The sequence below is a fragment of the Bombina bombina genome, chromosome 1, assembly GCF_027579735.1.
Source record: "Bombina bombina isolate aBomBom1 chromosome 1, aBomBom1.pri, whole genome shotgun sequence".
Classification (NCBI taxonomy): Eukaryota; Metazoa; Chordata; class Amphibia; order Anura; family Bombinatoridae; genus Bombina; species Bombina bombina.
The window spans coordinates 199,292,718-199,319,664 of NC_069499.1; the positions used below are offsets into that span (position 1 = coordinate 199,292,718).

Below are 26,947 nucleotides of genomic sequence, written 5' to 3' on the forward strand. Positions count from 1 at the left end.
CATTCCCCAGTTTTGCATAACTAACAGTTATAATAATAAACGTTTTACCTCTATAATTACCTTATATCTAAGCATCTGTAGACTGCCCCCTTATTTCATTTCTTTTGACAGACTTGCATTTTAGCCAATCAGTGCTCACGCCTCGGTAAATTCACGTGCATGAGCTCAATGTTATCTATATGACACACATGAACTAACGCCCTCTAATGGTCAAAATGCATTCAGCTTAGAGGCGGCCTTCAAGGTCTAAGAAATTAGCATATGAACCTCCTAGGTTTAGCTTTCAACTAAGAATACAAAAAGAACAAAGCAAAATTGGTGATAAAAGTAAATTGGAAAGTTGTTAACAATTACATGCCCTATTTGAATCATGAAAGTTTTTTTTTTACTTGACTGTCCCTTTAATCTATGACACTCAATATTAAACAAAAAAACATAATTTATGCTTACCAGATAAATTCCATTCCTTCCTGGAATTTATCTCTGTAAGCAGTTAAACAAGGAAAAGTAGGAGAAACATCAGGGTATAAAGGTGCCAGAAGAAATAATATAAAAAGGCAGCCGCCCATCAAAAAATAAATTATAGTCGAGGTCATGGACTCTCCCTGCCAGGAAGGAAAGGAATTTATCTGGTAAGCATAAATTGTTTTCCTTCCATAAGGCAGGGAGAGTCCACATATTCATTCCTTACTGTTGGGAAAACTATACCCAAGCTCCAGAGGACACTGAATGAATAATGGGAGGGAACAAAAAAAGAGCCGGACCCTATTCTGAGGGCACCACAGCCTGCAAAATTTTTCTCCCGAAAGCTGCTTCAACCGAAGCAAACGCATCAAAAAAACACATCAGAAAAAGTGTGTAAGGAGGATCAGGTAGCCTCCTTACAAATCTCATCCATAGATGCTTTGTTCTTAAAAGCCCAAAAGGAAGATTTTCTGTCTGAATTCCTTAGTAGCCTGAAGATAGAACTTCAAGGCACGAACCACATCCAGATTGTGAAGCAAGCGTTTCTTAGCTGAAGGATTAGGACACAAGGAAGGAACAACAATTTCTTGATTAATGTTACGGTCCAACACCACCTTAGGGAGGAACTCTAATTTAGTAGATAAAACCGCCTTAACAGCATGGAAAACAAATCTCAAACTCAAACGAAGCCTGCTGCAAAACACTAACAAGATTTAGGCTCCAAGGTGGAGCCCCAGATCTAAACACAGGTCTGATCCTAGTCAGAGCCTTAAAGGACTGCACATCCGGAAGCTCAACCAATCTCTTGTGCAGTACCACCGACAGGGCCGATATCTGTCTCTTCAGGGAACTAGCAGATAGACCCTTCTCTAGTTCATCCTGGAGAAAAGATAAAATTCTGGCAACCTTAACCTTATCCCAGGAAAAGCCATGCTCTTCACACCAGTACAAATAAGTCCTCCACACTTTATGGTAGATAGGACGAGTAAACCAGAGTATAGATAACTTTCTCAGAGAACTCTCTCTTGGCTAAGACTAAGCATTCAATCTCCATGCAGTCAGCCTCAGAGAATCTAGACTTTGATGACCGAAGGATCCCTGTATCAGCAGATCTCTGCGACAAGGTAACCTCCACTGAGGAGATGAGGACATCCCCACCAGATCCACAAACCACGTCCTTCGCGGCCACGATGGAGCAATCAGAATCACTGATGCTCGCTCCTGCTTGATGCAAGACATCACACGAGGGAGAAGCAGTAATGGAGGAAAAAGATGAGTCTGAACCTCCATGGTACTGATAGGGCATCTATCAATTCCGCCTGAGGATCCCTCGACCTCGACCCGTAACTGGGTAACTTAGCATTGAGGCGGGATGCCATGAGGTTTATCTCCGGCATCCCCCACTTGCCGCATATCTCTGCAAACACCTCGGGGTAGAGAGACTATTCCCTGGGTGAAAGGATTGCCTGCTAAAGGAAGTCCGCTTCCCAGTTGTCCACACCCGGAATGTGTATCGCTGACAGCGTACATCTGTGAGTCTTCGCCCACTCTAGTATCTGAGATACCTTTCTCATCACCAAGGAACTTCTCGTTCCCCCCTGATGGTTGATGTAGGCAACCAAGGTTATATTATTTGATTGGAATCTGATAAACTGGGACGAACCCATAAGGGCACCCCAAACTGCTCCCCAGTCCGTAGTCACAATCTCCCAGGACGGTCTCAAAAAGCAAGTGCTTGGGACAGATGATCTAGACAGAGCCACCAAGAGAGCGAGTCTCTCAACAGGTTGTCCAGCATGATCTGTTGAGACAGATCTGAATGGTCGCCATTTCATTGTCTCAGCATGCATAGTTGTAAGGGTCTGAGATGGAATCTGGCAAAATACAGGACACCATGAGTCCGATCACCTCCATACACTGAGCCACTGAGGGCCTCAAGGAGGCCTGGAGGGCAAGACATGCAGAAGTTTGCTTGCAACGTCTCTGATCTGTGAGGAATATTTTCATGGATATGGAGTTTATTATGGTCCCCAGGAAATTCACTGTTGTACTTGGATGGAAGATAAACTTGGAAAAGAGTTCTTACTCCATGTGATCGAAGAAGATTGAGAAGGGACTCCGAATGTTCTTCCGCTAGATGAAAAGATGGTGCCTGTACAAAGATATCATCCAGGTAAGGCGCTACTGCAATACCTTGTGTTCTGGCAACGGCTAGAAAAGCCCCCAGAACCTTTGAATATATCCTTGGAGCAATAGCTAGGCCAAACGGAAGAGCTATAAACTGGAAATGCTGGTCCAGAAAGGCAAATCTCAGGAACCGATAATGTTCCCTGTGTATCGGGACGTGAAGGTATGCATCCTTCAGGTCTATTGTGGTCATAAACTGTCCTTCCTGAACCAGAGGAAGGATTGACCTTATTATCTCCATTTTAAGAGGGAATACTCAAACTAGTTTAGGCACTTTAGGTCCAGAATTGAACGAAAAGTTCCCTCCTCTTTTGAACCATGAAAAGGTTTGAATAAAACCCCAAACCTTTCTGCTGTAGGTACCGGGATAATTACTCCTAGAGAGGAGAGATCCCGTACGCAACCTAAGAAGGCAGCCCTCTTTTCTGGTCTTGTAGACAGACTAGAGAGTAGGAATCTGCCTCTGGGTGGATAAGGCTTGAATCCTATCCTGTATCCTTGAGATACAACCTCCAGGACCCAAGGATCTTGTACATCCTGGAACCAAGTGTCTTAAAAAAGAGACAGTCTGCCCCCTACTTGATCCAATCTCGGATCGGGGTCCGCCCCTTCATGCTGTTTTGTTCTCGGCGGGCTTCTTAGTCTGTTTGGACTTATTCCAGTACTGAGTCGGCTTCCAAGTACTCTTGGGCTGCTCTGACTTGGATGAGGATTGCTGTCGTTGTGATTTGTCAGAACGAAAATAAGACAATTGCCATCCCTTAGGCCTATTTTTCATATCCTGCGGTAGGAAGGCACCTTTCCCTCCGGTAACCGTAGAAATAATGGAGTCCAGCCCTGGACCAAATAAAATCTTCCCCTTGAAAGGAAGAGAAAGGAGGCTGGATTTAGAAGTCATATCCACAGACCAAGACTTCAACCAGAGAGCACGGCGGGCTAGGACCGCAAAGCCAGAAGCCTTCGCATTTATGCGAATAACCTGCATATTCACGTCACAGATGAAGGAGTTGGCAATTCTCAGAGCCTTAATTCTTTCCCGAATATCCTCGAGGGGAGTCTCCACCTCAATGAGCTCAGAGTGTCGCACCAGTAGGTAGGTAGCTGCTACAGTTGCCGCTGGTTGAAATAAAAACCCTGTATGTTGAAACATCTTCCTCAGAAAAGTTTCCATTTTCTTATCCATAGGCTCTCTAAAATAACTACTATCCTACAGAGGGATAGTAGTACGCTTAGCCAGCATAGAAATAGCGCAATCCACCTAAAGGATGGAGCCCCACAAATCTAATTGAGAGTTAGGGACTGGGAATAATTTTTTAAACGTAGACGATGGGGAAAAATAAGTTTCTATTCTTTCCTATTCGTTACTAATGTTTGCCATGTTAACTGGCACAGGAAAAGTCAGAGGGACCTTCCTGTCTTCATAAACCCTGTCTAATTTAGGAATCTTAGGCTCCTCAGGGAGTGTAGCCTCTGGAACCTCCAGCGTAGACAGAACCTTCTTTAATAAAAAACGCAGATGCTCAAAAAGCTAAAGGAGGGTTCCTCAGCTAAAGGAGGTTTAGAAACGGAAGTCTCAGATTCAGAAGGTTCACCCTCTGAAGCTACAGAGGTTAACTCATTCTCTGATAGCTGGGACATAGTAGCTAAATATTTAGCTGACTCGAAGTAAGAACTATCTTGTGTTTGCTAGAGCGAGGTAAGACACTCAGGGCCGCAGATACCACTGATTGTAAATGCGTTGTAAAGTCCGCCAGAAAAAACCCCCCCTCTAGATGGAAGATTAGTTGAGTCTGGAGGAACTGCATGTGGAGCGGGAAGTGTAGAAAGGGTAGTATTCTCTCGGGACCCAGATTCCTGAGAGGTAGATGGCTCAGAGGGTCTAATAGCGCTATGAGTATTAGCAGGCTTGTCTCCCTTCTTAGACTTTAGAACAGTGCTTAGGCAAATGGAACAAAATTAAGCAGACGGGAAAACCACGGCCTCCTCACAATATAAACAGGAATTATTAATCAGTATATTCACAGATATATTCACAGAAGGACAGACAAAAAACAAAAGCTTTTATTAAAAAAAACTGCACCTTTATAATCCCAATGGCTGGGGCACTCACCACCTCTTAGACCCAGAGAGCTAACCATGAGATTGCTCTCCTTAGGAGTGATGTCCGCAGCAGGATCGTAGGAAATGAAAAGACCGCACGTGGAGCGTAGGACAGGACTTATCCTGCTATGAAAAAAAACAAACTAAAGTGAAACCTGTTTGTTCCAAGCCAAAAGCACAGTCTTTGAGCTTAAAAAACTCTCACATTAAAGCAGTTAAAAATAACCCCTATCTGTTCAAATAATCTCCCTGAAGGAGATATTAACCCTTGATCCTATTGAGGCATAAAGGAGCCACACTGTGACCCTTTATAGCAAAATTGTATACATAAAACGGTCTTACCCTCTAGGATCCATGCTTTGGAACAGGCACAGCCTCTCAAGTGTTGACGGTATTACAGCAACGCTTCTGACATGGACTTGAGTGTGTAACAGCAAGCAGTGAAACTCGTCAACACTGATTGCTCAGGATTTGTTAGCGACAGTCTGGATGGGTTCGCAGAAAAACTTTCCCTGCATCTCCAGACTCTAAATTTCATCAATACTCTCACTGAGAGGTTAACATGATTACTTAAACTCCAGTCCTTTCTTGAAGGGAACATACCCATTACATGACTATTCAAAATCTTCTGCCACTTCTCTGCCACCTCCTATAGTGACGAAAGGCAAAGAATGACTGGGGGATAGGGGAAGTGGGAGGGATATTTAAGCCTTTGGCTTGGAGTGTCTTTGCCTCCTCCTGGTGGCCAGGTGTTGTATCTCCCAACAGTAAGGAATGAAGTCGTGGACTCTCCCTGCCTTATGGAAGGAAAATAAACAAACGTACACTTGCTGGTTTTAGACTTCTTTAGAGTGCTGTTAGAGGACACTTGTTAGGGGAAGAGATAAGTGGGTCCTACAGTAAGTAGTACATATTTACCATATGTCTAGTTCAATCTTGCATTTTTTTTAAATATTTAGGATATGCTTAATTTCACAAATGTATACAGTAGCCTTACAGTTAAAATGGACACAATCTGGTGAAGTCTTATGTACTGGTGGGCAAATGGCTCCTTGCCACTTGAAGCAAATAATAAAAAAAAAATGATCATAAGTCTTTGGCATTCACCGTATTTATCTTGCCTTTTATGTCATTTATAGATTTGTTTGTACCGGTTTGTTGTTCCATATCTATATGCCTTTTCTCCAATAGCTCTGGTTATGTGAGTGATTCTGACTAATGAATAATAAGACAGAATATCAATATTCTAGCTACAGCCTGGCTAAGTAGGACCTGGCTTTCAGATCTGCTTTTCTTGGCTGACAGATTCCCTGGTTACCTCCCAAATAATCCCTTTCTCTTTCTCAGTCTGTTTTTATTACCATGACTTTAAAATTCTGGGAACAGACCGTTACTATGTCCTTGATTCTGAAGTATGAGTTAATGCCACCATATTGCAGGCTTGTAAACCCTTTACAGATAGAGCTTACTAACCATTTTGGGTGTGACTGGTTAAATTGTGTGTATAGTTCAATCTTAAACAAAACCGTATTACTTTAGTGATTATGTGTAGGGTTATCAGGTGTCCATTATGCATCCAAAGGGTCAGTTGAAAGAAAAAATATAAGAAAAGCTGGCAAACTTAGTTACTTTTCATGTGATCTCACCGGCACTTAAAGGGACATTATACACTGATTTTTTTCTTTGCATAAATGTTTTGTAGATGATCTATTTATATAGCCAATAAAGTTGTTTTGTTTTTTTTACATATTATGTATAGTTTTACTTATTTTTAAATAACATTGCTCTGATTTTCAGACTCCTAACCAAGCCCCAAAGTTTTATGTGAATACCGTCAGCTACCTTCTCCAGCTTGCTCCTGTTTGTGTAAAGGGTCTTTTCATATACAAAAGAAGGGGGAGGGGGGAGTATCTTATTTCCCACTTGCAGTGGGCTTTCCAGCTACCTTTTCAACAGAGCTGAACTGAGAGCTTCTTTTTTTTAAACAGTTTTATACTGGATTTTTATATCGGTATCTGTGCATCTTATTGTTTATAGTAGTGTATATTACATGCAGTTATATGAAAATGAGTGTATACTGTCCCTTTACGTTAAAACTGTACAAAAAATACACCTGATTGCATTTGCTATGTGTCTGTTATGTATTTAAAAACAAATGTGTTGGTGTTACAGAATGCTTATTTTGTAACTTTTTTTTTTTTTCTCTTCACACTTGTGATTTTTAGATTTCTTTCCTGTTAATGTAATCAAGATAGTCATTGCATGTGATTCCCATGGGACTTTTTAAACTTTGGAGTGCTCTGAATTTGAGAATCACATTAAACAATGTATATAAGAATGAAGTTTTCATAATGTTGGCATATAACAACTATATCAGTTTGCATAAGACGGTAGCAACTACTATTTATTTAAAAGGATATAAAACCCCAAAATTGTCTCTTTTGAGAATTACAGGGCACACAATTTTTAAAGTTTCCAATTTACTTCTGTTATCAAATTTGCTTCGTTCCCGTGTTATGCGTTGATGAGATACATAGGTTGGATGTCTGGAGCACTACATGGCAGGATAGTGATGCCATCTAGTACTCTTGCAAATTGATAAATTAGATAGAGCATGCAATTTTAAGCAACTTTCTAATTTTCACCTATTATCATTTTTTCTTCGTTCTCTTGCTATCTTTAATTGAAAAAAAGGCATCTAAGCTAAGGAGCCAGCAAATTTTTGGTTCAGACCAATGGACAGCACTTGTTTATTGGTGCTGTCCAATCAGCAAGGACAACCCAGGTTGTTCATCAAAAATGGGCCTGCATCTGAACGTACATTCTTGTTTTTCAAATAAACATACCAAGAGAATGAAGAACATTTGCTAATAGGAGTAAATTAGAAAGTTGCTTAAAATTGCATGCTCTATCTGAATCACACAAGAAAAAATTTGGGTTCCGTGCAAATAATCCTTATTCCTTATATCTCTGGAATTTCCCAGAATACATTTCATCCTTGGTTCTTTTGTTGAACACTTACAAGTGGAGAAATAGTTTTTCACTAAAATGCTCAATATTGTTAATAAAGTTTAATTAAATGATGTTCCCTTTTTATAGGTACAGACTGACCCTTCTGGACTTTATATAGCCACAACTTGTTCAGATAAGAACCTTTCTGTCTTTGATTTCTATTCTGGGGAATGTGTTGCCACCATGTTTGGACATTCAGGTATGAACCTTTAGTTAAATTGGTCGCAGATCTTCTTTTTCACACTCCACAACTGCATTTTCTATGCTTTAATTGTCAGAAAAACTTACAAAATATTTCTGTTTCCATATTTTAATTTCACAACAGAAATTGTAACAGGAATGAAATTTACCAATGACTGCAAACATCTTATTTCTGTATCTGGTGACAGGTAAGGAAACCCTTTTTTAATACATCCGAATATAAGCAAGTCATATAAATACATATATTGTTTTACTTTATTCCAGTAAAAGATGCAAGAAATAAATGCAAACACCGTGACATTTTATGCTGTATGTAGTTAGGAAGCCTGATATTATAGTGTAGTTATAGATTTCTCTATATTTTCGTTAAAGGGACAGTCTACTTGAAAATTATTATTCTTTAAAAAGATAGATAATCCTTTTATTCCCCAGGTTTGCATAACCAACACTGTTATATTAATATACATTTTACCTCTGTGATTACCTTATATCTAAGCCTCTGCACAATGTTATATATGTAGCACACATGAACTAGCATTGTCTGGCTATGAAAAGCTAATAAAATGCACTGAGATAAGAGGCGGCCTGCACGTGCTTGGAAACAGGCAGAGGTTATGAAGTATATTAATATAACAATGTTGGTTGTGCAAAGCTTATGAATGTGTAGTATGTCTTTCTGCTTGCATGATTTTTATTTATTTTTTGTCCTCCTTTTTGCTTTTACCACAATAAAGAACATTGTTTCTGCTTCTCCAGAGGCTGCGATCCATGTGCTGAGTAGCTTTCATGACTCAGGGCGCAGAGTTTTAAACAACTTTCCACTTTACTTTTATCATCAAATTTGCTCTCTTGGTATTCTTTGTTGGTAGGCTTATATGCTAATTTCTTAGCCCTTGAATGCCGCCTCTTATTTCAGTGCATTATGACAGTTTTTCACAGCTAGACAGTGCTTGTTTCATATAGATAACATTGTGCTCACTCCCTTGGAGTTGAGTCAGCACTGATTTGGCTAAAATGCAAGTCTGTCAAAAGAACAGGAAATAAGGGGGCAGTCTGCAGAGGCTTAGATACAAGGTAATTACAGAGGTAAAGTGTGTATTATTATAACCGTGTTGGTTATGCAAAACTGAGGAATGGGTAATATTGTCTATTTTTTTTAAATAATACAAATTCTAGAGTAGACTGCCCCTTTTAATTTAAAAATGTTTGTTAGTTTGTTTTCCAGTCTTCTGTTATATTGATTCATCGTTGATGTAGTTAAAAAAAACAAACATTGAAACCTGTCGTACACCTTTCCCCCCCCCCCGAACCATAAAGCGACAAAACACTCAAAGTATTTATTTTTGTTTTATCTAAAAGAGAATGTTTAAACCTTTATTTATTGCTTTAATACATAGTTCTGTGCTATTCATGATAGAACATAGTTTTAAACAACTTTCAAATGTACTACTTTTATCAAATTTCTTAAAATCAATTTTCTTTGTTTTCTTGTTATCCTTTATTAAAAAGCAGAAAGATACGTTCAGGAGTATGCACATATCTGCAACACTATATGACAACAATGTTATACATTAGCAAGAGCACTAGATGGCAGCACTATTTTCTGTCATGTACTGCTACAGACATGTGCACGCTACCTATGTATCTCTTCAATAAAGAATAACAAGAGAACAAATTTAAATTTAATAGAAGTAAATTGGAAAATATTTAAATATTGTATTCTCTATCTGAATCATGAAAGAAAAAAAGTCCCTTTTAACCTTTGCATGCTACATTTACATGTTAACTGAGGCTTTTTCATATATATGACGTCCCTTTTTATAGTTTGTAGCTATTTCCTGATATCTTATGGTCTATAAAACCGGATTCTCCAAATAACTAAGTTGAAGCAGTATTAGTTTAGTTTTGCAGGTTTAAAAGCTTTTTTTTCCATTCAAATATATATCAATATATATAATATTCATGAACTCCTAATAGCAAAGATGTCTTTGGATTTGAAGATAGAATTTTTTAAAATAATTAACTCTTGAATTGTGTTTTAAAGGGACACAAAATTCAAATATTTCTTTCATTATTCAGATAAAGCATACAATTTAAAAAAAGTGTTACCAGTTTGCTTTGTTGAAGAAAAAACATAATTTATGTAAGAACTTACCTGAAAAATTCATTTCTTTCATATTGGCAAGAGTCCATGAGACGTATGGGATATACAATCCAACCAGGAGGGGCAAAGTTTCCCAAACCTCAAAATGCCTATAAATACACCCATCACCACACCCACAGTTCAGTTTAATGAATAGCCAAGTAGTGGGGTGATAAAGAAAGGAGTAAAAAGCATCAATACAGGAATTTGGAATTAATTGTGCTTTATACACAAAATCATAACCACCATAAAAACGGTGGGTCTCATGGACTCTTGCCAATATGAAAGAAATGAATTTATCAGGTAAGTTCTTACATAAATTATGTTTTCTTTCATGTAATAATTGGCAAGAGTCCATGAGCTAGTGACATATGGGATAATAATGCCCAAAATGTGGAACTCCACAGAAGAGTCACTAGAGAGGGATAAAATAATAACATCCATTTTTCGCTGAAAAGAATAAATCCACAACCCAAAATACGTTTTTATTCTCATAATGAAAAGAAAAAAAAACTCAAATATAAGCAGAGGAATCAAACTGAAATGGCTCCCTGAAGAACTTTACTACCAAAAACTGCCTCCGAGAAAGCAAATACATCAAAACGGTAGAATTTAGTAAATGTATGCAAAGAAGACCAAGTTGCTGCTTTACAAATCTGATCAACTGAAGCTTCATTCTTAAAAGCCCACAAAGTAGAGACTGATCTAGTAGAATGAGCTGTAATTCTTTGAGGCGGGTCCTGACCAGACTTCAAATAAGCTTGATGAATCAAAAACTTTAACCACAATGCCAAGGAAATGGCAGAAGCCTTCTGACCTTTCCTAGAACCAGAAAAGATAACAGACTAGAAGTCTTCCTGAAATCTTTAGTAGCTTGAACATAAAATTTCAAAGCTCTTACCACATCCAAAGAATGCAAGGATCTCTCCAAAGAATTCTTCGGATTAGGACACAAAGAAGGGACAACAATTTCTCTATTAATGTTGTTAGAATTCACAACCTTAGGTAGAAATTTAAATGAAGTCCGCAACACTGCCTTATCCTGATGAAAAATCAGAAAAGGAGATTCACAAGAAAGAGCAGATAACTCAGAAACTCTTCTAGCAGAAGAGATGGCCAAAAGAAACAACACTTTCCAAGAAAGTAGTTTAATGTCCAAAGAATGCATAGGCTCAAACGGAGGAGCCTGTAAAGCCTTCAAAACCAAATTAAGACTCCAAGGAGGAGAGATTGATTTAATGACAGGCTTAATATGGACCAAAGCCTGTACAAAACATTGAATATCAGGAAGTTTAGCAATCTTTCTGTGAAATAAAACAGAAAGAGCAGAGATTTGTCCCTTCAATGAACTTGCAGACAAACCTTTATCCAAACCATCCTGAAGAAACTGTAAAATTCTAGGAATTCTAAAAGAATGTCAGGAGAATTTATGAGAAGAACATTCTAATGGCTGAGATAATCCGCTTCCCAATTGTCTATACCTGGGATATGAACCGCAGAAATTAGACAGGAGCTGGATTCCGCCCATGCAAGTATTCAAGATACTTCTTTCATAGCTTGGGGGCTATGGGGGTTGTGATATTGTTTGTCTGAAAACAAATGAACGGTTCTCTCTTCAACAGAGGCCAAACCAGAAGAGCCCTGAAAATAGCACAGAGTTCTAAAATATTGATTGAGATTTCCAAACCCCTTGTGCTGTCAGAGATCCCCAGACAGCTGAATCTATCTGGAAACCTAAAAAGGTGACCCTTGTCTGAGGAATCAAAGAACTTTTTGGTAAATTGATCCTCCAACCATGTCTTTGAAGAAACAACACTAGTTGTTTCGTGTGAGATTCTGCAGAATGTCAAGACTGAGCTAGTACCAAGATATCGTCCAAATAAGGAAATGCTGCAATACCCAGTTCTCTGATTAGAGAGTAGGGCACCGAGAACCTTTGAAAAGATTCTTGGAGCTGTCGCTAGGCCAAATGGAAGAGCGACAAATTGGTAATGCTTGTCTAGAAAAGAGAATCTTAGAAACTGATAGTGATCTGGATGAATCGGAATATGAAGATATGCATCCTGTAAGTCTATTGTGGACCTATAATGCCCTTGCTGAACAAAAGGCAGAATAGTCCTTATAGTCACCATTTTGAAAGTTGGCACTCTTACAAAAAGATTCAAAATTTTCAGATCCAGAACTGTCCTGAATGAATTTTCTTTCTTTGGGACAATGAATAGATTTGAATTAAACCCCAGACCCTGTTCCTGAAACGGAACTGGTATGATTACCCCTGAAAGCTCCAGGTCTGAAACACACTTCAGAAAAGCCTGAGCCTTCACTGGATTTGCTGCGATGCGTGAGAGAAACAATCTTTAGGAGGTCTTACTCTGAATCCTATTCGGTACCCTTGAGAGACAATACTCTGAATCCATTGACTTTGGACACAATCTGCCCAAATGTCTTGGAAGAATCTTAATCTGCCCCCTACCATCTGAGCTGGAATGAGGGCTGCACCTTCATGTGGACTTGGGGACTGGCTTTGGTTTAACGGCTTGGATTTACTCCAACTTGAAGAAGGTTTCCAATTGGAACCAGGGAAGGATTAGCTTTCTGTTCCTTATTTTGTCAAAAGGAACGAAAACGATTAGCTTTAGATTTACCCTTAGGTCTTTTATCCTGAGGCAAAAAAACTCCCTTCCCTCCAGTGACAGTTTGAAATAATCGAATCCAACTGAGTACAAAATAACTTATTACCTTGGAAAGAAACAGATGGTAATCTAGACTTGGATACCATGTTAGCATTCCAATATTTGAGCCACAAAGCTCTTCTAGATAAAATAGCTACAGACATAGATTTAACAAGATTTTTGATGATATAAAAAAAGGCATCACAGATAAAATGATTAGCATGTTGAAGCAAACGAACAATGCTAGACAATGTTCCTGCAGGCTCGCCAGAAACACGGGGCCTCAAGCTCCATTCGGAGCTTTATAGATAGGCCCCATAATCTCCACAAATTTACAACAAATGCACTTAGCTTTGGTAGAACTGCTATCCGGCACTAGGGTTCCAACAGTGGTTTCTAAACCAGGATCAGATTGAGACATCTTGCAAATGTAAGAGAAAAAAACAACATATAAAGCAAAATTATCAATTTCCTTATATGGCAGTTCCAGCAATGGGAAAAAAATGCAAACCGCATAGCCCTCTGATATAGAAGAGAAGGCAAGAAGCATATAGGAATGGGGTTTAAAATAATGAAATTATTTGACGCCAAGTATGACGCACAACGTAAACTGAAATTTTTTTTTGTCACTAACAACATCCGGAAATGACACACTTGCGTCATTGAAGACGCAACCTGTGCAAGAAACTCGGCGTCAACTAAGACGCCGGAAATGACAAATTTGCGTCATCAGACGTACCTTTTGAGCCAAAAAAAATTTCGCGCCAAGAATGACGCAATAAACTTTGGCATGTTGCACCCCCCACGCAAGCCTAATTTTGCATGCGAATGTTTAATGAAAAAACAGTCAATTGAAAAAACGACTATACCCCAGGTAAGAAAAATATTTTCCCAAATATGAAACTGATAGTCTGCAAAAGGAAATATACATAAACCTGACTCATGGCAAATATAAGTACAATATATATATATTTAGACCTTTATATTAATGCATAAAGTGCCAAACTATATATAGCAGATAACCAAACCAGTACTGAAACGGTTATCAGTAGAGGTAATGGAATATGAGAGTATATCGTCGATCTGAATAAGGGAGATAGGAGATGAATCTCTACGACCGATAACAGAGAACCTATGAGATAGATCTCCTGTGAGGAAAACCATTGCATTCAATAGGTGATACTCCCTTCACATCCCTCTGACATTCACTGTACTCTGAGAGGAATCGGGCTTCAAAATGCTGAGAAGCGCATATCAAAGTAGAATCTAAGCACAAACTTACTTCACCACCTCCATAGGAGGCAAAGTTTGTAAAACTGAATTGTGGGTGTGGTGAGGGGTGTATTTATAGGCATTTTGAGGTTTGGGAAACTTTGCCCCTCCTGGTAGGATTGTATATCCCATACGTCACTAGCTCATGGACTCTTTCCAATTACATGAAAGAAATACCTAGGTAGGTAGTGTACACATTTGGAGAACTGTATGGCAGCAGTTTTGCAGAATGTTTTTTGGGCACTAGATGGCAGCAGTGTTTCCACTTTGTTAAAAGCATTCTTCAAAAACCGCTGCCATATAGTGGTCCAGACATGCACACTCATGAGCCTACCTACCTGCTTTTAAACAAAGAATGCCAAGAATAAGTTAGTTTTATTTTTATTTTGTTAAAGGGTCAGTCTACTTGAACATTTTTATTGTTTAAAAAGATAAATAATCCCTTTATTAACCAGTTTTGCATAACCACCACTGGTATATTAATATACTTTTTACCTATGTGATTACCTTTTATGTAAGTCTCTGCAGACTGCCTCCTTATCTCAGGGCTTTTTACAGACTTACAATTTAGCCAATTAGTGCTGACTCATACATAACTTTGCAGGAGTGAGCATAATGTTATCTATATGGCACACATGAACTAGCACTGTCTAGCAATGAAAAGCTAATACAATGCATAGAAATTAGCCTATTAGCCTACCTAGGTTTAGCCTTCAACAAAGAATACCAAGAGAATTTGATGATAAAAGTAAATTGGAAAGTTGTTTAAGATTATATCTAACTCATGAAAGATTAATTTTTACTTTAATGTCCCTTTGAATTGTACACTCTACATTCTGGTTAATAAGTGAATTTACATTTTATTACAAAAATAAAATATAAAATAAATGTAATGCTTATTCTTATCTCTGACTCTTTTAATTGCGATTTATTGTAGCTGCATCTTCATCTGGCGCCTAAGCTCTGAGATGACCATTAGCATGCGCCAAAGAATGGCTGAGATGAAGCAACAAGCGAAGCAGCCTGAGAGTTCCGCAGCTCCTAAAGCAGCGAATACAAGGTAATCTGTAGTTGTCAGCTGTATTAGGCTTGAATACTTAAAAACGTAGTCGTGTGATGTATAGGAGTATGAATGTTTATAACGGAGCAGAGATGACTTGTATGTTTGTAGCAGAGTTCTACACAGATAAAACGTTGCTTGTAAAAATGTTCTGTGAGGAGTTTGTTCTATTCATGTAGATGATAAACTACAACCTATCATTACGATTCTCCTTTAGTGCAGTCACAGTGGAAAAGAAGGATAATGGCCGATGTTATATGTATTTGTGCAACGCTGAAAAATCATTTAAACCTTTCATACTTCTTCGCATTTTAATTTTTTACACCCTTGTGAAACATTTCTGAGGATGCCCATGCTTAGAACAGGATATTAGTGACACTGTGCAGCAGAAAAGAGATGTTTGTTGTACACATGTGCAGCACAAAAGAGTGCCTCAAGTGGGTACTTATGTTTAGCTGTACGGGGCGGAATTCTTGTTGGATCCATTGCCACCTCCTCCGGACGCCCATGCTTAGAAGTGCCTTTTGGGCCTATGTGGGATTATATTTCTATTTTTGAAGTATTTGTCGGCCTCCGCTATTTCATATGCTTTAATTGTGGCCAAGTGTTTCTTGTCCTAGCTTTATACTTTAAGAATGTTTTCTGGTTGCAGACGAGAAACCATTGCTGTGATGACACCAGCGCCAGTTCTGTCATCTGACAGTGACAAAGAAGGCATTGATGATGGAAGTGACGAGGAAATGACAGGCAAGTAACTGGCCTGTTCAGTGTCCCTTTAATGGCTAAAACATTGACATTAGAGCTATTTGATAGTATGCTTGAGACCGGGGGGAATTAGCTGGCTTGTTAATGAATATTTAGCTTCTGAAAAGGCAGACAGTAAACGCCTTTAGATTTTTATATAAAATGTTTAGTTATGTGTAATCTAATTATTTTATTCCCCTTTCATGTAATTTAGCTCTGAAAATTGAGCAATACTCAGAACTTGAAATGCTTTAACTGATGACTGCAAATAAATAGACCTTTATGACCATGAATAGTTGGTAGTCTGCTGACTAAAGCTCAGATTAGCTCCCCCAAATAAGATGAATAGTGGGTGGAGTTTGGCTATTGAACATTTCTCTTGTTAAGTGTATCCAGTCCACGGATCATCCATTACTTATGGGATATTAACTCCTCCCCAACAGGAAGTGCAAGAGGATTCACCCAGCAGAGCTGCTATATAGCTCCTCCCCTAACTGCCATTACCAGTCATTCTCTTGCACCCAACGACTAGATAGGATGTGTGAGAGGACTATGGTGATTATATTTAGTTTTATACCTTCAATCAAAAGTTTGTTATTTTATAATAGCACCGGAGTGTGTTATTCCTTCTCTGGTAGAATTTGAAGAAGAATCTACCTGAGTTTTTACTATGATTTTAGCCGGCGTAGTTAAGATCATATTGCTGTTTCTCGGCCATCTGAGGAGAGGTAAACTTCAGATCAGGGGACAGCGGGCAGATTAATCTGCAAAGAGGTATGTAGCAGCTTATTATTTTCTGACAATGGAATTGATGAGAAAATTCTGCCATACCGATATAATGTAAACTCAGCCTTAAATGCAGTAGCAGCAACTGGTATCAGGCTGTCATGTATGTATATTTTACACTTCAGTATTCTGGGGAATGGCACTTCACTGGAATTATACTGTGTGCATAAGACTTTAGCCTAATTTGCAGGGACTGGCAACAGGCTCTTTAATAACACTTAATTTATGTTAAACGTTTTTTGCTGGCATGTAAAATCGTTTCATTTTCTGAGGTACTGGGTGAATAAAATGTTTTGGGCATTATTTTTTCCACTTGGCAGTTTTATTTAATTTATGACAGTTTACTGATCTCTCTCACTGTTGTGTGTGAGGGGGAGGTCAAAAAATTCAGTCAGAAGCTCATTGTATTTCCTGCATGATCCGGTTCATCTCTACAGAACTCAGGGGTCTTCAAAACTTGTTTTGAGGGAGGTAATCATTCACAGCAGAGCTGTGAGATTGTAGTTGACTGTGATAAAAAACGTTTATTTCTGTAACTTTTTTTTCTGCTATCAGGGTTAGTTATCCTTCGCTAATGGGAACAAGCCTTTGCTAAAATTGTGTTTTTTACAAAGATTTGATGCTATAACCTTTCAGTTTATTAACTTTCAACTGTCATAACTCTTTCTGTGCTTCTTATAGGCACAGTACGTTTTCATATTATAGTAAATTACTTGAAAAGTATTTCCAAGTTGCTAGTTTATTTGCTAGTGTGTTAAACATGTCTGATTCAGAGGAAGACATCTGTGCTATATGTGCTAATGCCAAAGTGGAGCCCAATAGAAATTTATGTACTAACTGTATTGATGCTACTTTAAATAAAAGTCAATCTGTACAAATTGAACACATTTCACCAAACAACGAGGGGAGAGTTATGCCGACTAACTCGCCTCACGTGTCAGTACCTGCATCTCCCGCTCGGGGGGTGCGTGATATTGTGGTGCCGAGTACATCTGGGCGGCCATTACAAATCACATTACAAGATATGGCTACTGTTATGACTGAAGTTTTGGCTAAATTACTAGAACTAAGAGGTAAGCGTGATCACTCTGGGGTGAGAACAGAGTGCGCTGATAATGTTAGGGCCATGTCAGATACTGCGTCACAACTTGCAGAACATGAGGACGGAGAGCTTCATTCTGCGGCTGACGGTTCTGATCCAAACAGATTGGATTCAGATATTTCAAATTTTAAATTTAAGCTGGAAAACCTCCGTGTATTACTAGGGGAGGTGTTAGCGGCTCTGAATGATTGTAACACAGTTGCAATACCAGAAAAAATGTGTAGGTTGGATAAATATTTTGCGGTACCGTCGAGTACTGACGTTTTTCCTATACCTAAGAGACTTACTGAAATTGTTACTAAGGAGTGGGATAGACCCGGTGTGCCGTTCTTACCCCCCTCCGATATTTAGAAAGATGTTTCCAATAGACACCACCACACGGGACTTATGGCAAACGATCCCTAAGGTGGAGGGAGCAGTTTCTACTTTAGCTAAGCGTACCACTATCCCGGTGGAGGATAGCTGTGCCTTTTCAGATCCAATGGATAAAAAGTTAGAGGGTTACCTTAAGAAAATGTTTGTTCAACAAGGTTTTATATTGCAACCCCTTGCATGCATTGCGCCTGTCACGGCTGCAGCAGCATTTTGGTTTGAGTCTCTGGAAGGGACACTTGAATCAGCTCCATTAGATGAGATTACACACAGGCTTAAAGCTCTTAAGTTAGCTAACTCATTTATTTCAGATGCCGTAGTACATTTAACTAAGCTTACGGCTAAGAATTCCGGATTCGCCATTCAGGCACGCAGAGCACTGTGGCTAAAATCCTGGTCAGCTGACGTTACTTCTAAGTCTAAATTTCTTAATATACCTTTCAAAGGGCAGACCTTATTCGGGCCCGGATTGAAAGAAATTATCGCTGACATTACAGGAGGTAAAGGCCATGCCCTGCCTCAAGACAGAGCCAAACCTAAGGCTAGACAATCTAATTTTCGTTCCTTTCGGAATTTCAAAGCAGGAGCAGCATCAACTTCCTCTGCTCCAAAACAAGAAGGATCTGTTGCTCGCTACAGACAAGGCTGGAGACCTAACCAGTCCTGGAACAAGGGCAAGCAGGCCAGGAAACCTGCTGGTGCCCCTAAAACAGCATGAATTGAGGGCCCCCGATCCGGGAACGGATCTAGTGGGGGGCAGACTTTCTCTCTTCGCCCAGGCTTGGGCAAGAGATGTCCAGGATCCCTGGGCGCTAGAGATAATATCTCAGGGATACCTTCTGGACTTCAAATACTCTCCCCCAAGAGAGAGATTTCATCTGTCAAGGTTGTCAACAAACCAAATAAAGAAAGAGGCGTTTCTACGCTGCGTACAAGAGCTTTTATTAATGGGAGTAATCCATCCAGTTCCACGGTCGGAACAGGGACAAGGGTTTTACTCAAATCTGTTTGTGGTTCCCAAAAAAGAGGGAACTTTCAGGCCAATCCTGGATTTAAAGATCCTAAACAAATTCCTAAGAGTTCAATCGTTCAAAATGGAGACTATTCGGACAATTTTACCCATGATCCAAAAGGGTCAGTACATGACCACAGTGGATTTAAAGGATGCTTACCTTCACATACCGATTCACAAAGATCATTACCGGTATCTAAGGTTTGCCTTTCTAGACAGGCATTACCAGTTTGTAGCTCTTCCATTCGGATTGGCTACGGCTCCGAGAATCTTCACAAAGGTTCTGGGTGCTCTTCTGGCGGTACTAAGACCGCGAGGAATTGCGGTAGCTCCGTACCTAGACGACATTCTGATACAAGCTTCAAGCTTTCAAACTGCCAAGTCTCATACAGAGTTAGTACTGGCATTTCTAAGGTCGCATGGATGGAAGGTTAACGAAAAGAAGAGTTCTCTCTTTCCACTCACAAGAGTTCCCTTCTTGGGGACTCTTATAGATTCTGTAGAAATAAAGATTTACCTGACAGAAGACAGGTTAACAAAGCTTCAAAATGCATGCCGTGTCCTTCATTCCATTCAACACCCGTCAGTAGCTCAATGCATGGAGGTGATCGGCTTAATGGTAGCAGCAATGGACATAGTACCCTTTGCACGCCTACATCTCAGACCGCTGCAATTGTGCATGCTAAGTCAGTGGAATGGGGATTACTCAGACTTGTCCCCTACTCTGAATCTGGATCAAGAGACCAGAAATTCTCTTCTATGGTGGCTTTCTCGGCCACATCTGTCCAGGGGGATGCCATTCAGCAGGCCGGACTGGACAATTGTAACAACAGACGCCAGCCTACTAGGTTGGGGCGCTGTCTGGAATTCTCTGAAGGCTCAGGGACAATGGAATCAGGAGGAGAGTCTCCTACCAATAAACATTCTGGAATTGAGAGCAGTTCTCAATGCCCTTCTGGCTTGGCCCCAGTTAACAACTCGGGGGTTCATCAGGTTTCAGTCGGACAACATCACGACTGTAGCTTACATCAACCATCAGGGAGGGACAAGAAGCTCCCTAGCAATGATGGAAGTATCAAAGATAATTCGCTGGGCAGAGTCTCACTCTTGCCACCTGTCAGCAATCCACATCCCGGGAGTGGAGAACTGGGAGGCGGATTTCTTAAGTCGTCAGACTTTTCATCCGGGGGAGTGGGAACTTCATCCGGAGGTCTTTGCCCAAATACTTCGACGTTGGGGCAAACCAGAGATAGATCTCATGGCGTCTCGACAGAACGCCAAGCTTCCTCGTTACGGGTCCAGATCCAGGGATCCGGGAGCGGTTCTGATAGATGCTTTGACAGCACCTTGGACCTTCGGGATGGCTTATGTGTTTCCACCCTTCCCGATGCTTCCTCGATTAATTGCCAGAATCAAACAGGAGAGAGCATCAGTGATTCTAATAGCGCCTGCATGGCCACGCAGGACTTGGTATGCAGATCTAGTGGACATGTCATCCTGTCCACCTTGGTCGCTACCTCTGAAACAGGACCTTCTGATCCAGGGTCCCTTCAAACATCAAAATCTAATTTCTCTGAAGCTGACTGCTTGGAAATTGAACGCTTGATTTTATCAAAACGTGGTTTTTCTGAGTCAGTTATTGATACCTTAATACAGGCTAGGAAGCCTGTTACCAGAAAGATTTACCATAAGATATGGCGCAAATACTTATATTGGTGCAAATCCAAGAGTTACTCATGGAGTAAGGTTAGGATTCCGAGGATATTGTCTTTTCTACAAGAAGGTTTAGAAAAGGGTTTATCCGCTAGTTCCTTAAAGGGACAGATTTCAGCTCTGTCCATTCTTTTACACAAACGTCTGTCAGAAGTTCAAGCTTTTTGTCAGGCTTTAGCTAGGATCAAGCCTGTGTTTAAAACTGTTGCTCCACCATGGAGTTTGAACTTAGTTCTTAATGTTTTACAGGGGGTTCCGTTTGAACCCCTTCATTCCATTGATATCAAGTTGTTATCTTGGAAAGTTCTGTTTTTAATGGCGATTTCCTCGGCTCGAAGAGTCTCTGAGTTATCTGCCTTACATTGTGATTCTCCTTATCTGATTTTTCATTCAGACAAGGTAGTTCTGCGTACTAAACCTGGGTTCCTACCTAAGGTGGTCACTAACAGGAATATCAATCAAGAGATTGTGGTTCCATCTTTGTGTCCTAATCCTTCTTCGAAAAAGGAACGTCTGCTACACAATCTAGATGTAGTCCGTGCCCTGAAATTTTATCTACAGGCAACTAAGGATTTTCGACAAACGTCTTCCCTGTTTGTCGTTTATTCTGGTCAGAGGAGAGGTCAAAAAGCTTCGGCTACCTCTCTCTCCTTTTGGCTTCGTAGCATAATACGGTTAGCCTATGAGACTGCTGGACAGCAGCCTCCTGAAAGAATTACAGCACATTCTACTAGAGCTGTGGCTTCCACTTGGGCCTTTAAGAATGAGGCTTCTGTTGAACAGATTTGCAAGGCTGCAACTTGGTCTTCTCTTCATACTTTTTCCAAATTTTACAAATTTGACACTTTTGCTTCTTCGGAGGCTGTTTTTGGGAGAAAGGTTCTTCAGGCAGTGGTTCCTTCCGTATAAAGAGCCTGCCTGTCCCTCCCGTCATCCGTTGTACTTTAGCTTTGGTATTGGTATCCCATAAGTAATGGATGATCCGTGGACTGGATACACTTAACAAGAGAAAACATAATTTATGCTTACCTGATAAATTTATTTCTCTTGTAGTGTATCCAGTCCACGGCCCGCCCTGTCACTTTAAGGCAGGTAATTTTTCCATTAAACTACAGTCACCACTGCACCCTATGGTTTTCCTTTCTCTGCATGTTTTCGGTCGAATGACTGGTAATGGCAGTTAGGGGAGGAGCTATATAGCAGCTCTGCTGGGTGAATCCTCTTGCACTTCCTGTTGGGGAGGAGTTAATATCCCATAAGTAATGGATGATCCGTGGACTGGATACACTACAAGAGAAATAAATTTATCAGGTAAGCATAAATTATGTTTTTTTGCAGATAAAAAAGATGTTAATTTGTTTTAAAAATGTTAAGACTTGGCTGATATTTTATTCTATAGCAACAGAAATGCCTTGTAATTACAAGGTGATTCTCGTCCCTTTAACAATGCATCCCAAAAGGTTGGTTGATAACATGTACCCATTCCTTCATGCACCTGAGCATATGTGTGCTCCTGCATTGATTTAATAAACACCAACTACATTTCATGCACCTCCCTCTAGTCATGGGTGCTGCCATTGTGGCACCAGGTTGCACTGCAGGTATCTGAAGGAGAGTTGCTGCACATGTGCAAACAGGTCAGCACTGGGATGAGAGACAGATTTCAGCATGGCGGCGCCCATGTCCCTTTAAATCACAATTTAGGTTCATATAAAAGGTTGTGGTGGTGTAGGTAATATTATTGGCTGATGCATTTTTTTTTCTAGGTATTTTTTTTTATATTTTAAACCTGCTTAGCTCATAGATCCTTTTGTGCTTTTACACTCTGATGTATGTTTGCAGGTACTGGTAAGACGGTCAGCTTAACCAACTCTTTTGGAAGAAGTTTATCTTACTGGGAGATGAAGAGGGTAAGTGAAGTTTTAACTATATTTATTTCTGTATATAATAATCTATTTATACAGCATTGTAAACTACATCATCATTATTATTTTTACCAAGGAGCGAGGGATACCCACTGCTCAGCGTTCTGAATCCTTGGATAAAACTCCCAGGCAGCGGAATCGCTGGTCTCATCCCTCTGGTAATGTTGAAATGATGGTTAAGTCCATGCTAGACCTGCGGGAGCTGGATTCCTTCTCTCCTTGTGATGATCTTGTGCACCAGCCTAGTGCAGAGCATGGAAAAACGCATGTGGATATACAGAATGGCGTGGTAAGAAGTAATTTATGGGCAAAACTGTGCACAGCTTTTTAGTAAAATCCATCCGCTGCTTTGCACGTATTATTCATTTTACAGGAATATTTCTTTGGAGAGTGCACCCATAAGCAGTTTTGTTACTACTAAAGATAGATCTAATTTGGTGACTGGCTAAATGGTGGCTGCAGAGTGACAAAAACAACAAGCAAACGGGTGCATTGCTTTCTTTCAGCACTTTAGCTTGGTTTCTCTTTCTGATAGCTCTTTCCATGTGTAATGATAAAACTTTTATAACAAGTCAACTTGATTTGTATAGTTAAAGGGACAGTCTACACCAGAATTGTTATTGTTTAAAAAAGATAGATAATCACTTTATTAACCATTCCCCAGTTTTGCATAACCAACACTGTTATATTAATATACTTTTTACCACTGTGATTACCTTGTATCTAAGCATCTTCTGACAGCCTCCTGATCACATGACATTTTATTTATTATCTATTGACTTTTTAGCTAATTAGTACAGTGTCTGTTACAAGTTACAGGCGTGATCACAATGTTATCTATAAGGCTCACATGAACTAGCACTCCCCTGTTGTGAAAAGCAAATAAAAAAGCATGTGATAAGAGGTGGCCTTCAAGTACTTAGAAATTATAATTTGATCCTACTAGGTTTTATCTTTCAACTAAGAATACCAAGAAAACAAAACACATTTGATGATAAAAGTAAATTGGAATGTTGTTTAAAATTGCATGCTCTATCAGAATCATGAAAGTTTATTTTTGACTAGACTGTCCCTATAAGAAGCATTTTTAAAGTTAACAGGTTAAGATCACCCTGATGATAGGAGAATTTGTTTTTTTTATCAAGTAGAAAAAGGAGGAGCCTTTTCACCAAAGCCCAGCTTGGAGTCAGAGAAAAATTATAGTGCAGACGTCACAGGGGCTGGAAACTGAAAGCCTCAGAGAGAGGCCTCCCATAAAACTCTCCGCTCAGATGAGATCCTCCAGACCTGAGAGATCTCTCACAAGATTCTAGAAATGCAAATGTTGCTATACTTCTCTAAGAGGCGTCTGCATTTCTGTATATGAAGGAGATATTTCATGAAATGCTATATTGCAATGTGCTTGTAAGTTTTATTAAATTTACACTTTGCACTTTTAATTTTATATTACTTTAGACTTTAGATTGGGTCCTTTCAGTATTATATTTAATCTTTTCAATTTCTAGTTTGTATTTTAATGGATTTAGATTCTGTATACAGCATTGATTTTACAAATTCTGATTATGCAAATTAGGATCATACTTTGTATATTTCTGTATATCTCTTTCAATTTATATTGTACTTTGTATTTGTTCTATGTAAAATAAAACTGACAGATTTAGAAAGTGATAGGGACAAGGGAGTTCCCAGGGGGTATGTCTGAAGCTCTCACAATTCTCATGATATGCTCTAAGTATTTTACACCAGCAAGTCTCGCTGATTTATCTTGCCAACTGAATGGAGGTGAGGTGTGCACAGAATACACTTATTTAACTCACACAAAAGTAGTGTATACTAAACTAGAGGAAAATTAAAGTTAAATTGTAGTGTTGCTGCAAACTGAGAATTTACCATTGTCACATAGTCCACAGTTAACTTCACTTTCCACTGTGAGATTCTGTATCCCAGAGAGCCTCATTACTTTGTGTGGAAGGCATCTCTCATCTCTCTGACTTCCAGGTTTCGCCCTTTTTCTGAGAGAATTCAGTCAGGTTGACACCTGTGAAGCCTGCACGATCATTTTTGTCCAAGCTGGAGATTTTTTGATCATCAGGCCCATAGAAAGTAATGAAGCTCTGTGGCATTCAGAATCACATCTGATAGTGATATAAATTATTAGTTTGCAACAAATACAAATTAAACTGAAATGTTTTTACTACAATTTAAATTGCATTTGCTTCTAGTTTAGTATACATTATTTTTCTGTCCGTTGAGTTATAGGGGTCTATCTATCAAGCTCCGTACGGAGCTTGAGGTCCCGTGTTTATGGTGAGCCTGCAGACTCGCCAGAAACACCAGTTATGAAGCAGCGGTCTAAAGAGGCAGACGGAATCGCCGGCATTCAACCCGATCGAGTACGATCGGGTTGATTGACACCCCCTGCTGGTGGCCGATTGGCCACGAGTCTGCAGGGGGCAGCGTTGCACCAGCAGCTCACAAGAGCTGCTGGTGCAATGCTGAATACGGAGAGCATATTGCTCTCCGCATTCAGCGATGTCTGTCGGACCTGATCCGCACTGTCAGATCAGGTCCGACAGACATTTCATAAATAGGCCTCATTGTGATTCTTGAGCAAACCACCTGCAAGGTGTGTAATGCTTAGAGCATATCATGAGAATTGTGAGAGAGATTTAAATAGACCGTGGTAACTCCCCTGTCCCTATCACTTTCTGAAATTGTCAGTTTTATTTTAAATAGAACATATATAAAGTACAGTGTAATTTCTCCAACATAGGTGTGTCCGGTCCACGCGTCATCCTTACTTGTGGGATATTCTCTTCCCCAACAGGAAATGGCAAAGAGCCCAGCAAAGCTGGTCACATGATCCCTCCTAGGCTCCGCCTACCCCAGTCATTCTCTTTGCCGTTGCACCGGCAACATCTCCACGGAGATGGTTAAGAGTTTTTTGGTGTTTAAATGTAGTTTTTATTCTTCAATCAAGTGTTTGTTATTTTAAAATAGTGCTGGTATGTACTATTTACTCTGAAACAGAAAAGAGATGAAGATTTCTGTTTGTAAGAGGAAGATGATTTTAGCAAACGTTACTAAAATCGATTGCTGTTTCCACACAGGACTGTTGAGATGAAGTAACTTGAGTTGGGGGAAGCAGTTGGCAGACTTTTCTGCCTGAGGTATGACTGGCCACATTTCTAACAAGACTTTGTAATGCTGGAAGGCTGTCATTTCCCCTATGGGGACCGGTAAGCCATTTTCTTAGATTAAGTAAAAGAATAAAGGGCTTTATAAGGGCTTAAAAAACTGGTAGACATTTTTCTGGGCTAAAACGATTACTTTGCTAAGCATATTTAGCAGATTATAACTCTTTATAGTTATTATAATCTTGGGGATTGTTGTTAAAAAACGGCAGGCACTGTATGGACACCTTTTTCAGATGGGGGCCTTTTCTAGTCATAGGCAGAGCCTCATTTTCGCGCCACTAATGCGCAGTTGTTTTTGGAAAGCAAGGCATGCAGATGCATGTGTGAGGAGCTAAGAACCACTGAAAAAGCTTATAGAAGGCGTCATTTGGTATCGTATTCCCCTCTGGGCTTGGTTGGGTCTCAGCAAAGCAGATACCTGGGACTGTATAGGGGTTAAATTTTTTAAGGGTTAAAGCTTTCAAATTTGGTGTGCAATACTTTTAAGGCTTTAAGACACTGTGGTGAAATTTTGGTGAATTTTGAACAATTCCTTCATGCTTTTTCGCATATTCAGTAATAAAGTGTGTTCTGTTTAAAATTTAAAGTGACAGTAACGGTTTTATTTTAAAACGTTTTTTGTGCTTTGTTGACAAGTTTAAGCCTGTTTAACATGTCTGAACCATCAGATAAGCGATGTTCTATATGTATAAAAGCCAAGGTTTCTCCCCATTTAAATATATGTGATAATTGTGACATAGTGTCCAAACAAAGTAGGGACAATGATGCCACAGATAATAATATTGCCCAATATGATTCCTCAAATGAGGGGAGTAAGCATGGTACTGCATCATCCCCTTCTGTGTCTACACCAGTTTTGCCCACACAAGAGGCCCCTAGTACATCTAGTGCGCCAATACTTATTACCATGCAACAATTAACGGCTGTTATGGATAATTCTATTGCAAACATTTTATCTAAAATGCCTACTTATCAGAGAAAGCG

At 39.6% G+C, this 26,947-nt stretch overlaps 1 protein-coding gene across 2 annotated transcripts in view; it reads left to right on the forward strand.

The window, feature by feature from the left end:
• Positions 1 to 26,947, forward strand: part of MAPKBP1 (mitogen-activated protein kinase binding protein 1) — a 569,961-nt gene that overhangs the window by 453,808 nt on the left and 89,206 nt on the right. For both annotated transcript variants that reach the window (XM_053697823.1, XM_053697824.1), the window contains exons 18-23: positions 7,852 to 7,963; positions 8,090 to 8,153; positions 14,990 to 15,112; positions 15,765 to 15,859; positions 22,684 to 22,751; positions 22,843 to 23,055. In XM_053697823.1, the coding sequence (XP_053553798.1) occupies positions 7,852 to 7,963; positions 8,090 to 8,153; positions 14,990 to 15,112; positions 15,765 to 15,859; positions 22,684 to 22,751; positions 22,843 to 23,055 (675 nt within the window). The remainder of the gene's footprint in view (positions 1 to 7,851; positions 7,964 to 8,089; positions 8,154 to 14,989; positions 15,113 to 15,764; positions 15,860 to 22,683; positions 22,752 to 22,842; positions 23,056 to 26,947) is intronic.